The sequence below is a fragment of the Glycine max genome, chromosome 8 (assembly GCF_000004515.6).
Source record: "Glycine max cultivar Williams 82 chromosome 8, Glycine_max_v4.0, whole genome shotgun sequence".
Taxonomy (NCBI): Eukaryota; Viridiplantae; Streptophyta; class Magnoliopsida; order Fabales; family Fabaceae; genus Glycine; species Glycine max.
In genome coordinates this window covers 2,563,818-2,578,708 of record NC_038244.2, presented here as the reverse complement: position 1 = coordinate 2,578,708, position 14,891 = coordinate 2,563,818, and the positions used below count along the sequence as shown (strand labels likewise).

General features: G+C 31.2%; 2 protein-coding genes across 3 annotated transcripts; one reads left to right on the top strand and one right to left on the bottom strand.

Annotated features, from left to right (window-relative positions):
* Positions 1-2,177: 2,177 nt before the first annotated feature.
* Positions 2,178-5,400, top strand: LOC100811541 (uncharacterized). 2 transcript variants are annotated; one of them, XM_003530476.5, is made up of 3 exons: positions 2,209-3,031; positions 4,088-4,773; positions 4,882-5,400. In XM_003530476.5, exons 1-2 carry the CDS (start codon positions 2,421-2,423, stop codon positions 4,749-4,751), a joined length of 1,275 nt encoding a protein of 424 aa, XP_003530524.1. In that variant the 5' UTR covers positions 2,209-2,420; the 3' UTR covers positions 4,752-4,773; positions 4,882-5,400. The 2 variants fall into 2 exon arrangements, with proteins under 2 accessions (XP_006584805.1, XP_003530524.1); XM_006584742.4 differs by having other exon boundaries at positions 2,178-3,031; positions 4,088-5,400.
* Positions 5,401-9,249: 3,849 nt separating this feature from the next.
* LOC100820611 (leucine-rich repeat/extensin 1-like protein) lies at positions 9,250-10,861 on the bottom strand. The gene has a single exon (NM_001254000.3). The coding sequence runs from the start codon at positions 10,771-10,773 to the stop codon at positions 9,532-9,534; it is 1,242 nt and encodes a 413-aa protein (NP_001240929.1). The 5' UTR covers positions 10,774-10,861; the 3' UTR covers positions 9,250-9,531.
* Positions 10,862-14,891: the final 4,030 nt, after the last annotated feature.

The following is a 14,891-nucleotide window of genomic DNA, read 5'->3' as shown; positions in this document are numbered from 1 at the left end:
TTTATAAAGATTATTTTATCCTTTAAAGTTTATATTTTTTTTATTCATGTAATCACCTGTGTTGTATAAATGACTCGTGAAAGTACTCACTTTATTATAAACTGTTTACTTCAAAACATAATAACTACCTATATTTTTAGTTTTTACAAAGCCACAACAAATGTTTTACACTCCAATTTGAAGTAAGTTTTGGCGCAGCGTGCCAGAATGGCGGCAGCACAAGAAGACTCCAGTAGCGTGGAGATGGACGATACGAAGTCCTATTGTAGGAGCACCGAGAAGGATGACAAAAAAATGTGTATAAAATATTGTCTTTACAATTTTTGATGGTTTTCAAGCAAAAATGATTTGTGCTAAAGTAATTAGCAAAACAAATGGAAAGGGATTGGATATTGGTCATTCACTAGTTTCTCGCTTCTTTATCATTCTTTTTTTGGATGGTAAGACAAGTAATTTTTAATTTGTGTTAATATTCTTTTTATATAATTATTTTTATCTTTTTTCTTGTTGTCATGTTCTTTTTTTGACAATGTACAATCATCTCTACAAAAGTTTTACATTTATTAGGGATTGTTTTAATTTGTTTACATAGTTTGCAATTTTTTTAAAGGTAGTTTGCAGTTAAAAAAAAAAATACTATTTACCTTTTGTAGAACAAAAAAAAAGAAAACAAAGATCATACATGTGTCATGTGTTATGTGTCATATGTCAGGTCATTGTTTTGATAATGTTAGAATAAAGACCGATTGTGTTATAAATATGGAAACAATTGATACAAAAGGAAAACAAAGATAGAGGATAACTAGGATAAAAAAAATTAGTTGTTGATTTGAGTTATTTATCTCATTTGAAAAATTGTGGTACATATTTATTGTGTGTGATATTCACTTATTTAAATTTACACAAGCTGTCATATTGACATTGTAGTTAAATTTAAATTGCTACACCAATATATGCTATCTTCTTATTGTATTTGAATTTAAATTGCTATGTTATCTTACTAGTTTGGAATAATACGTCTAAGCATATAAAAAGAATCATGTCTCTAAATTAGAAACAAACATAATATTAATCAATAATCAATAAATATTTTACAACATATCCAACAAACTTATAAAAAAATATATATAGTTAAAATATGAATTGAATATGAGAAATTATAAAACATCTCACGGTTCAATATTTTTTCTTTAAAATATTAATCATGTTCAAATTCATCAAAAAATTTCATGTGTCCTAACATAATTTAGTAATTTATGCTATTTTGTTAAAAATATGAGAAAAAATGAGGTTTTTAAATATAAAAAAAGGAAAAAAAATACCAAGAATTAAATAATGAAATAAAGAAAAAAATAACAATAGAAAAATAAATTTTGAAAAGTCATATGAGATATTTGTGATAGAAATTATTGAGTTAGAAAAAAACATATAAATACTATTATATTATCTATTTACAATTTTTATTATAAATGATGATAAATAGTAGAAACATAAAAGTATATTCCTTTCATTCCTATTTAAAACATCCAAGTTCACATTTAGTAATTAATTTTTAATAAATTAAATAGTTCTACTACTATTATGTAGTTACAACGTATAATAAGAAAAATCATTACAATATATTAAATTTAACACAACAAAAATGTATTAGCATAATAAAAACACATTAAATTAGAAAAAATACCTCAAACTAATATACACATCATTGGAATATAATATATTAATTTTAGCATAATAAAAATTATATAAAATATCAAATTTAACATAATAAATTTACAAACACACATACGCGACGGTGTTTCCGCTAATAATAAATAATAGTAGCATTATTATGATGAGAAACGAGAAGGAAAAAATAATAGTAGTATTATTACAATTCTAAAGTCAGATTCTAGCACAATATAGATCGTCTGCCTCTCCAAATATGGATGGGTAAACATTTTTATAAAATATTTAAGTATTATATATTTTAAATTTTGTATTCATTTTTTTATAACTAAACTATTTTTTTAATTATTAATTTATTTCGTCTATTATAGATATATAGTTAAAAATATAAAATATAATTAATCATTTACAATTTCAACAAAATAAAAATTCATTTTAAGGATAAAAAAATTAATTTAAAGAAGGTGTATATAAGATAAGGTGGCATTATTAAAATAATTCTTCTTAATTTCAATGTCAGGTAGCAAAATATATTTTTTATTCATAGAAATGAAAGAGAATTTATATACCGCAAAGAGTGGGTTGATTGTGTGAATGCGAGAAATACTAGTTAGTGTGATAGAGTGATTTTGCCGCGAAAAGAGAAAAAAAAAAAAAGAAGATGGTGTTTTTAACCCCGAAGCGAAGCCAACAGCCATATTTGTAGTCCAGAAAGGTAGATGTTCCCGAAGCAGATTTGTAGTATCTGAGTCATGGATCCTTGCCCCTTCATTCGCCTCATTGTGGAATCCCTCGCTCTCAAACTCCCTTCCTCTCCGGCCAAACCCCCACCCCTCTCCGGCGTCCACCCTTCCACCACCCCCTGCTTCTGCAAAATCCGCATCAACACTTTCCCTTCTCACACCGCCATCCTCCCTCTCTCCTCCTCTGCCTCCTCCCCCGACACCACCACCTCCGCCCCCGCCTTCCACCTCGACCCCGCCGCACTCCGCCGCCTCTCCTCCAAGCCCCTCACCCTCACTCTCTCCGTCTACAACGGCCCAATGGGCCGCTCCTGCGGCGTCCGCGGTGCCAAGCTATTGGGCCGCCTCCACCTCACCATAAACCTCCCCGCTGCCCTCTCTCGCTCCAGCGCCAACACCTTCCACAACGGCTGGCTCAACCTCGGTGGGGGTGGGCCCCACAATAACAATAAACCCTCCGCCCAGCTTCATCTCGTTGTCCGGTCCGAACCGGACCCTCGCTTCGTCTTTCAGTTCGGAGGTGAACCGGAATGCAGCCCCGTGGTTTTCCAAATTCAGGGAAATATAAGACAGCCCGTTTTCAGTTGCAAGTTCAGCGCCGATCGCAACTACAGATCCCGGTCAGTCACTTTTTTGCTTGGGCCACGCCTTATTCAACTAAATTCATTTTCATGTTCTTTCTTTCTTTTTCTGTTGAAAACTGACACTGCCGCTGCCCAATTTTCCTTCTCATCTGTCGTTTTCCTTTGGCTGGATCGTAATTTCAGTTTTGGAAACGGTAATTGACGTTACAGTTTTGACCTTTCCTTCACGTGAATACTGTTCCAGTTTTACGATTTTCATGCTTCAATTAAGTTGCCTTTAAACTTTTCTTTTCTTTTTTTGTTGAAAAGATAATACATACTATCGCTTTTATCTTTTAACCCTTCTGGTTTTGCCAAATTTTATGACGATTAACTTAAGGATTACGAACAAAAGACAATCTTAATTGAGACGACTTAGTGAAGACTAACTGCCTCCTCCACTTGAAACATAGTAATATCTATCTCATGATTTTAAACTAAACTCTCTTATTGACTTTTCTTTTCGTAATTACCGGCTTAGCAGTTTTTCGTGCAATTCAAGAATCCACTACTCAAATTTAATTTTGCACTTCTTTTCCTTTTCGCTTATACAGTTATACTTTACACTTTTTTGGTCCTTTACCTTTCAAGTGAAAAGCAAGCTCACATCCGAGACTACAACTAAATAATTCCATTTTAGAGCCAATAAATTAATAAATGGAATTTCCACTAACTGTTACTGCATGCCCATGTTCGGTAAAGCAGATAAGTTAAGATCTTCCAAACTTGAAAAGTGAAAACATATACTACCTAATACCTAGGATTCCTTCCCGTGCGACAGCAACTAGGCAGCAGTTACTGTATCTTACTGATTACAAGTTGATTAATTATCCTATCACTGTTTGACAATTTCATTATGTTTGTTAATCAATAATTATATACACATACACCCATTTTTCTCCTTCAGCTCTTTTTTTTTTCTTTCTATTTCTGTCTTTTTTTCCTATTACATTTTCTTTCTATTTCATAATGAGAAATTATTATATGTTTCAGAACTAGGTATCCAATCTTGTTGAATGACAGTAATTTACTTTTCTCTAATTGAAAACTCAGGTCTCTTCCATCAGATTTTACAAAGAATCGAAGTGGGTGGAGAAGATCCTCCACAGGTGAGAAAGAGCATCAAGGAAGGGACAGAAAGGGTTGGATGATAATGATTCATGATCTCTCTGGCTCACCAGTTGCTGCAGCCTCCATGGTGACACCGTTTGTCCCATCCCCTGGCTCGGATCGCGTGTCCCGATCGAACCCGGGTGCCTGGCTCATTCTCCGCCCCAACGGCGCCTCAGAGAGTAGCTGGAAGCCATGGGGTCGTCTCGAGGCGTGGCGAGAAAGAGGTCCCGTTGATGGCTTGGGCTACAAGGTTGAGCTTTTCTCTGACAATGGACCAGCCAATAGAATACCCATTGCCGAAGGCACAATGAGTGTCAAAAAGGGTGGCCAGTTCTGCATTGATTACAAGGTCATAAAGGATGCTGGATTGGGTTCAAGGTTGCCAGGGGAAGAAGGCTTTGTGATGGGTTCAACTGTGGATGGTGAAGGCAAAGTTAGCAAGCCTGTTGTGCAAGTTGGGGCGCAGCATGTCACGTGCATGGCTGATGCTGCTCTCTTCATTGCGCTCTCTGCTGCTATTGATCTTAGCATGGATGCTTGCAGACTTTTCTCACATAAACTTAGAAAAGAGCTTTGCCATCATGAACAGGATTCCTTTTCATAGCTTGCATCAAATGAAAAATTGGGTAATGTTCTTTTTCTTGCTAGTTGAGATTCATTTATATAAGAGATTAGTAACTCTCAACATATGTTACACGACTTAAGGATTCTGATCCTCTGACTACATTTTAAAGGGACATGGTTATCTTCCAACCCGTCACATGGTAGCATATGTTCCTAGCTGCTCTAGAGTGTAGAAGTGAGTTGTTTTGGTTTGAGCAGTCCAAAACTTCATCCCTCCTTCTGATTTTGTCTCACACATATATCTTGAACATTCTTTTTGCCTTCATCTGTGAGTGCTTGAAGTTGAAGCTTTAGCCGATTGATTTGGGTTGTTAATGTTCTTAGGCCTACCTCTACAGTTTGTTTCCTTGTAGCTAATCACAGTGTTGCATAAAGATATCGCAGGCAGTTGCTATAGTCCCTTCAAGTTGGGTTTTTTCAACAGGTTGCGTTAGGGGTGTGTGTGTGATTTAACAGCTGAACAACATTGTCCGGTTATTGGGTGTATAGATCTCAACGGAAGATTTGAAATGTACAAAAAGATTAAATGCACATGTCTGTTTGTAAATATTCGTTTAAATATCTGATTATAGTTCCATGTATTCTCTTATTAGATATTCAATGATTATGATTTTTTTATTTATTTTGTACATCATTCTTATTTGGTTTGTATTGGTTTATTTATTACAAAAAATTAACCAAATTTTTTTTAAAAAATTTTTTATCAGAGGTTTCTAATATTAATTGAATTATGTAAAATATATTAAATTATTAAAGAAAATTATTTTTATAATATTAAATTAAAAATCTTGACAATGCTATTATATATAAATTTATGATTATTTATTTAATACTTGATAATATATATATTTTTAATTTTAAATATCAAGAATTAATTTATATATAAGTTTAGTTAAAAAAAAACATGTAGTTTAAGGTTTATTTACTACTTTTAAAAATTATAAATAAAAAAATGAATTTAATTTAATAATAATGAATTGAATTGGATCCGATTATATTAAATCTTTTGGTTAATTCTTTTATATATGTAAAAAACTTTTAATAAAAATATTTAATTAATATTATAGATTTTTTTTATCAATATGTAAAATTTATAATTATTTAAATAGAACTGGATCCGATTATATAAATTTAAAATTTAATTTAATCTAATCCATAAATATCTTTAGACTAATAGAATGTTACCGATGACGTTTAATTAAGTTAGTTGAATATAATATGTATATGTTATAAATTCTGGTATAGTGTTAAATTCAATAACTAATCAATCAGTATGTCATATAAATAATTGCTTTGAAGTTTAATAACCTTAGTTGTATTTTTTTTAAAAGTATTATTTTAGTAAATTTTGTGTTATGTTTGCTCAAAAGTGGTTTTGCATTCATTCTTATATTATAAAATAGTTTTTTTTTATATATTTTTATTAATGGATAATCCTTACATTTTATTTATCCTTATGATATATTAGTTCAGAACTGTTTAACATATTTTTGGTGAATAGTGTGTTTTAATCAATTGTTGAAGATTAATATTTTATACACATTAATTCAATATTTATTTTATTTTATTAACTCTCAAAATATTAGTTATTTTATTTTTTTAACTAATCATACTCTTAAAAATTCATATTTATCTTGAATTTGTTTTGTCATTCTTACATCTCAATTACTTACAATCTCAAATTATTTTATATTAAAGTTTGTTTGTCTCAAATTTTAGCTTCTCCATACTTATATATATATATATATATATATATATATATATATATTCACATTTTTTATGCTTTAAAATTATTTTTTGTATTTAACCATTCATATTGATTTATTGATTTAATTTTTTAATATGTATGTATATAAAATTTTATTTGAATCTATTAGGCAACACTTTTTATTATTTTAAAATATTTTAATTGATATTTTAAGTTTCTTATAAAAAAAAATAAAACATACAGTTTGCCAAACAGCAAAAGGCCTACTAATTTGTTATTCTTTTGTCATGAATATTCAGCATTTGCGTTGTAAAAAGTTTTCAATTTTGTCCCCTGAGGTTAAATATGTGTTTAAGTAAGCGTTTGTAAAATTATTTGTTAATATAATTAATTTTATTAAATTGATGTTAGTTAAAAATTAATTTTAAATTGAAGTAATTTATATTTAAATATTTTTATAATAAAAACAATAGTATATATATATTATTTAATTTAAAAATGATTTTAAATTTGTTTAGCTTAAAATTGATTTAAAATCCCAAAATAATTTCTTAACCTAAAATTAAATATTTAAAAGTTTTCATATATCACACTGACTAATATTTTAACATGATTTTAATTTTGACTTATGAACGTGAATCTATATATGAGCTGATGAACTACAGTTTTCTTTTTCCAGCCGAAAATATTCACGCTTGAGTGCTGACTACTGAGATGATTTTTGGTCTGGCCGTTAATGTTGGGCCTTGCCACGTTTCGTGTGCGCGAATGGCTGGCGGCGATTGTTGTTTCCATGGTCGAGAGTCGAAACCCATCCTAATTTTATTAAGAATTAATTAGGTGTTTGGAAGGAAGGTGGTAAAATTTATTTTATGATGTGTTTTACTATCAAATTAAGTTAAGAGTAAAATTTATTATAAAATTTTGTATTTATTCATAACTATTTCTATTTCAATTTAAAATTAATTTTTAATTCTTTTTTAATGTGAAATTAAACATATAAAAATATATCTAAAATTAATTCTGAACTTCAAATAAATTCTCCACTCCAACCCAAACAAGCACTAGATATTTTTTTTTAATTTATTCATTTTTAATGGCATAAATGAATGTTTGGTTGCTCTACTATTTCATATTTTAATTCTTTATTTTTGTAAAAAAAAATCTATTTTTATTCTGTCAAATTTTAGTTAATCAATTTTTTTTTATTTTTAATTTCTCGTAGCAAACCTAAAAATGGAAAAAGGGCGCAAATTCAATTTCACATGTTAAACCATAGATAAAATTATATTTTAGGTAATTATAAATTTGGGTTAATTAATTAATTTTAAATATTTAGTTAACAATTAAAATAAATAATATAATAGTAAAAGGTAATCTATTAATAATAAAAATAGTGTAATCATTAAAACAAATATTTAACTTCCCTTTAATTTCATTTTATCATATCCCAAAAGAGCTATTATTATAAGCTAGTGACATAGGTTATAAGTTAGCTGACATTAATTTCTTGCCAAACATAATTTTAGTCGAATTTTGGAACCCATGAATGTTGCTGCTTTCAAAATCCATAAGCTCCAGCTTCATGTGATTACTGCAAAGCATCAAGCTTAATTAATGGAACCAGAACTAATAATGTCTTAATGATTTGCATGCCTTTTGACCACGAGAGATCATGCATAAGTTGGTTTGGCAGATTAATTTCATTGGCAAAGAATGTCTGATACTAAAAAAAAATAGTGTGAATAACTCTCACATATATTAAGGCAACTCGTGACGAAAATGACATCTGTGTTAAACATGCATTTTATTTACCGAGTTTTTCCATTTAAATATACGGTAGACTGTAGAGCATTAAGTGTGGGAACCGCTACAAAAGTATTCAAGAATCTGTCATATACTGGGGAACTTCAACAGCTCAACACAAAGAAGGAAAAAAAAACATAAATTCACAATCTGCTTCAACTGAATTCATCGAATAGCATAACCAACACATTTGTTTATATGAATTTTCTTGCTTATGTTCATCATGCTTAGTATCTTGTTTCACATCTTGCTATGTACGGATGATAACTTGAAATTCCTTGTTAATGAAAACAAAGACTATACGGATTATTCAAGAGAGGTTTGGGGATGAATATAATGGCTTGTCCGGTTATGAAGTGGCCACACGATCTTTCAAAATCCTAGTTCAAAACTTGTACTCCTTATCAGTGAAATTACATTTTCAGTTATGAAGAATGAAGATCATTGCTATCGATTTTTTTTTCTTGACTATTAGTTGTAGAAGCCCTCGATAACTGTTTATGGGAAAACTACGTCTGCTAAAGTAGGATTTAGTTATTAGCATCAAGAGATTTTAGTGGCATTAGTTATGTTAGAGATACGACTTAAACTTTACCAGATTTTTTTCACTCAATACAACTTAAGCTATTAAGTAGTTATCTGAATCAATGATACTTCTTTTGAAGTGTAAATCTATTCTCATTTTTATTTGCATTAGTTTCTGTCTAAATGTCAATTGTGTTACATAGCTAGAGCGCACAACCAAATGCATGTAGCATGTTGACAAGCCAACTCCTGGCAATGTTTTTTTGTCAAGGTAAAAGAAGCATTGACGTCACTTGCGTAATTTAGGTAACTTGTGAATTTGGTTAAGTAGTAGCCTATAGCATAAATGTGGTGTCAAGTTTCAGTAGTCACAACACATGAACACAAGCAAAGAAGTAGTAGGGCGTTGTCATATTTATGAGGGGAAAGAATCAGAATAGCGAATACACAATCTAAATTAAAAGTAAAAACCAGTGGCAATCAAATGAAGCAAGCAAGCATGCCACGAGACACATAAATTATCTTGTTTGTTAACACCATCATAGAAGTTTCTCAAATCAAGGCACATCTTATCCGTGCGGGCCAAGTATACCGAATCCATGAAGATCGAATAAAATAAGCAGAAAGCTGTGACTGTGACTATATATGAATTAAATTGATAGCAGCATTAATTAATGTAAAAGCCACGACCAACTAACCAAGCTGTAGTAGCCACCCAGCATCAGGGAGAAAAGGAACGTGAATTTGTGTGCTTAGACAAAGTTGCAGCCAGAGCAGCGCAAACAAGAGGTTTTGGAGTAGGAATTCTAAGACAATTGAGACTACCACCAGGGATTATAGAGCAGTCCGGTTGGGGTCTTTGCATATCCCTTCCAGGAATACAATTATCCGAGAAATCAAACCCCACACTGAATAGCCTTGAACATTCCTGGCTCAGCCCAGAGAAGAAGTTGTAAGCAACAGTTAGATTTAATAGGCTTCTCAAAGAGCATACCACATCGGATAACTCCCCAGAAAGCTTGTTATGTGCCAAATTAAGAACCTCTATGTCTTGCAAGCAACTCATAGTGTCAGGCAAATGGCCCATGAGTGAGTTGAAGCTCACATCAAAAACTTGCATCTCAGTGAAGATCCCTACTCCTTGTGGAATGCAACCTGTTAACTGGTTGTTAAGGAAGAGAATCTCCTTCAGTCCTGAACCCATGAAGCCAAAGCTGAAAGGGATGCTTCCACTCAACTTGTTGTTGGCCAAGTTGATGACTGAGGCAGGTGAATTTCCCAAACTGTCTGGAATTTCACCTCCAAAGTTGTTGTTGTTGAGGAATATAGCATCAAGTTTCTTGTTGAAGAGTTGATCAGGAAGTTGGCCTGAGAAGTTGTTGAATCTGAGGTCCAAGTAGATGAGGCTTGGCATGGAGAGAGTGACCATGGGGAAAGGGCCTGAGAGCTGGTTGTTGCTGAGGTCCAACTCTTGGAGTGAAGTGAGGTCCCTGAATGTGTCAGGGAGTGAGCCAGAAAACCTGTTACTGTTGAGATGGAAAAGAGTGATGTCAGAGAGCAAAGAGAGATCTTTGACAAGGGTCCCTTGGAGGTTTGCATGGTTGAGATCTATTCCTGCAACAATAGAAGACTCGGTTGCTGCTGTTGTGACAATTCCATTATCATCCTGAGAGTTTGCACAGAAGACACCTCTGTAGGAACACACATTGGGACCAACCCAAGTATCCAGAATCTTCAATGGGTCATCGGTCATGGCAGATTTCCATGCCTGGAGTGCTGTGAAGGCACTCTTGAGGTTTGATCCAGAGGGCCCTGGGGTGTTAACACTGCCCCCAATGCCAATGCCAACACCTATGCCACCTCTGCCACCAACACCAACACCAACACCAATGGCCCCTTTTGCTGCATTTGGATGGAGCAGGAGGAGGAGAAGGTGAAAAGTCAGGATCCAGGTGTTCTCCATTTGGAGCTCAAGACACTGATGGAATGCTCTTGAGCTTGTCCAAATCAAGTTTCTACATTGAAGACATAAATGGGCTCTTTGTTCATTCACCATTTTCTTTTCGAATGACACATAAATAACTCATTTAAATTGTTACATAAAGTTTGTTATTTTACTTATTTTATTATTACACACTTTCTTCTTCTTTTTTCTTGTTTCTCAATGTCAATGGTGTGAAAATAAAAGTGTTACTAAAAATTTAGTGTTTACATTATAAAATGCGTTTCGGCTGTAGCTTTAAATAAGCACAGGCGATGTTGACTTCTGTTGGATTAATATTTGTGGCTCTCAAACAACTACCAGTAAAATAAAATTAGGATACAATCATGTGCTAAGCCCTTTAATACATTTCGAAATGTTTCTAAATTGTACTAAATAATTTACCAAAAAATTTAGTAAATAATAATAATAATAATAATATGATTACAAATTTGCACTTACTATTAATTATCACTGTGAGATTATGAGAAATCTAAAGTCATGAAGAGCATAAATTTAAATATATGGACAATTTTAATATCACTTTTTTTTAATAATACGTGACCTTTTAATATAACCTTTCGGGTTACGACTACTCACATCAATATATCACATAACATTAGGATGCTAAAAAAATTTAGTTTTAAAAAATAAGTATAATTATAATTAGTTTTATACAATTAGTTCTATAAAAGTAGGTATAAAATTATAATTAATTTTATGGTTATCGGTAGTTTAATCAGAGGTTAATGTTTATTTATTAACTGTATAGTTTTAAATCATTTAATTACAAATTATCGTTTGATTAACTTTAAAATAATTATTTTAAAAATTAACAAATTTATCATATATCATAAATTGTGATTAGATGAATGTATAAAAAAATTTAGACTATCAGCGTATAACCATATAACAACTATGTTCCTCTCTCAAATACCTTATTTTTATCTAAAAATAGTTATAATTATAAAATTATAATTAATTTTATAGAAATAAGTATTTTAAATAACTTATTTTTATTCATCAATAACTACTTATGTAATTGATTTTAGATATAAGCTGTTACATAATTAATTATACAGCTAGTTTATTTATATACCTATATTTTAAAAACAATAATTAACTATATCAAATTATACTCATGATTTAAAAATTAATTATAATTATAATATTTACTTATAATCTAATTGTTTATTAGGGATAATTATAGTCATATAAATACTCAAATTTTGAGCACCGTAAGTAACATTGAACAATTAATTAAAATTGAAATGGATAAAATGATCAGAATAAATCACCATTTTCTCTAAGTGCTGTCAAATGGGTTCTAAAACAAAATAAATAATAAATAAATCTTTTAAAATTGTCAATTGTGTTATTTAAGTTTCTAAACTTATTATTTGTTGTGATTTTTGTCTCTAAATCAAGTGAGACGTTTCACATAATAGTTAAATTAATGTGATTAACAATTTGCAGTTTTAGAAACTTTTAAATTTTCTTAATTTTACGAACAATGATTATGATTATGAGCGGTGAAGGTTTATGACCAAACATAAATAAAAATGTGTACCTTATTTTAAGAAAATATAGGGTGTATAGATACATTTACTTTACTAGCTCATACATTTAATGAAAAGCTGGTATGTTGTGCAGACATAGCCATCAATATTTCATTGATGTTACGGCTACGCTTCCCATTTGAATTAATTAAAGATGGAGATAGCAATAAAGATTAAAAGCTTTGGTTAATATATATTGCAGGGAATAAAAAAGCAAAAAATATGACAGGCTGTGTTGTAGGAAAACCATGTCCGGTTCTTTTTTTCTTTTTTCATTTGAAAGGAACATGCCTGGTTACAGTCATTAGTATTTATTTTTATGAGTAAATATTAGTAGTTAGTTTGAGGAATTTAACATATCACATCTTTCCTTTTCCCTTCAACCACCACTGAGTTAACATTATAACTTTCTCTCATTAGAAATTAAAGCTAGCTTAACTCTAGACAGCAGAGTATAAAGATTGGGAGGGACGTAATTTAACTAAACCCATGTGTATTAATTAATTAATTTACTCAAAAACATATTATGAAGTAAGGGCGAGTCATCTAACCAATGTTTCTTCACACTTGGTTAAACTTGAAAGAGACGCCTACTGACTGCAGCTTTGGGAGCTCTTCTACTTTCTAGTCCTCTTTGATTTGCACAACATAAATCCTTCTCTACGAGCCTATAGCATAATTAATACACATAGGTTTGGTTAAGTTAGGTCACTCCAGAGGTTGAATCCTTCAGATTTCCACCAGCAACAAGGAGAAAAGGCAAAGGAAAAAACACAAAAAATATTTGTCCTTGTAACAGCGGCAATTCAAGTTGCCATTAATGGTTGCCAGATGGTAGTTACCAGCCAACGGCCGTTAAAAGTTGTCTCTTAATTTCTACCTCTTAACTTTTCAATGATAATGTAGTCTTAAAATAATCGATCAAACATTTCAGGATGTAATCAAAGACTTTTTAATAGAGAAAAGTCTTAAAATAATCGAAATACTTTCACAAGCGCGTGCTCCTTAAAGCATCCCAACCACTGAGACACATGGTACAAAACTAATTATTGGTGTAACGGAATTCGGGCATGGTTTATAGCGTTCTATTTTCAAAAAGTGTTGTATTTGAAGTCATATTTTTTGTGAATTCTATATTGGGCTGCAATACGTACAGTTCAACAAAAGTTAGTGGGATGTGCAGTTTCAATTCAATTCCCTTGCCTAAATAATGGGAGAACGGTCCATAAATCAATGATTAGAGAAGTGATGTTGGCTACAAAGGTTGATATGGTCCAATTGGGATAAGCATCATACTCATATTTTATTAAAATGAGTTCGAATCTTGTTAGCCATGTAAGAAACTTGTCATAAATTTTTTTTTAAAAAAAAACTGAGGAGCTAAATCTAACTAACTAAAATTTTTAGCACCAACAAAGGAAAAAGAGAGAGTGATCTTGGTGTGAAAAAGGATAGGGAAGAAGAGCGCACGCCATTTTGATTTTTGACCACTAATGGAACAGCTAGTTTCCAAGTTCCATGGCTGGTCATGAACTATTGTTCCACTTTACAAGAAAAAGGAGGAAAAGAGAAGCAATAAAAGGTGATCGCAAAGGAGAAAGATTCCTCTTCCCTATTGTTCCACAACATAAAAGGAAATTATGTTTTTAAAACATAGCCACCAAAGCTTATAGCAGTACATTATATATATAACCATGATGTAGGACGAGTCTAATGCATTTTCTTAAGTTAGGTATTCATCCGTTAATTCATTCTAAACCTTACTTGAAGGAAACAAATGAGAAACTGAAAGTGACAATTCCAAAAATAAGATCAAACTCGGGCTAAGTCTCGTCTCGGGGGTTGTTTATTGCAAATAAATCACCGTAACATTAGAATATTTGGCCTCTTTGAATTCTTTCTTTTGAGATCCTCACATTCCATGTGCTATCGCCAATAGGAATAGGACTGGTGTGGTCACCTTCTGGAATTATTGTAACATGGGTGTGATTAGAGGAAAGTGACTACTTTAGTTAGTTCTGGTGTTCCAATCAAAATTAAAGTTTTATTTTGCTAATTTGGACATTAAAGGTTAATAAGATTATAATTTTAACTAGAGAACAATATCATATAAACATTTTTAAAAAAAAGTAAAAACACAAATTCTGTGCCACCTTTAATCCTTGCTAAGATTTTTTGGGTTAGTTGCTTGCAATGCATAAATGTTGTCTTGCTTGGTCTTTACGACTACTCCCTCCTCTCTTTATCTCATCCGAATGTTGGTGTCCAACATTTGTATCATTGTTGGCAGGGGTGGACCCATCAAAAGAAATCAGGCCCAAATATAATCTTTATAACAATACTTTATATTAATTATTTATTTTATATAAAAAATTCCATAATATACTAAAATTAATTTCAAAGAATTTATTGTACAGCTTAATATTTTTTATTGTTATATTATGTTATTAATACGAAATATTTCTCAATTTTATTGATGATTAATATTTGCTGAAAAATCTAATTAGTCACATTTAATCATATTTTTTCTATCCATAATAT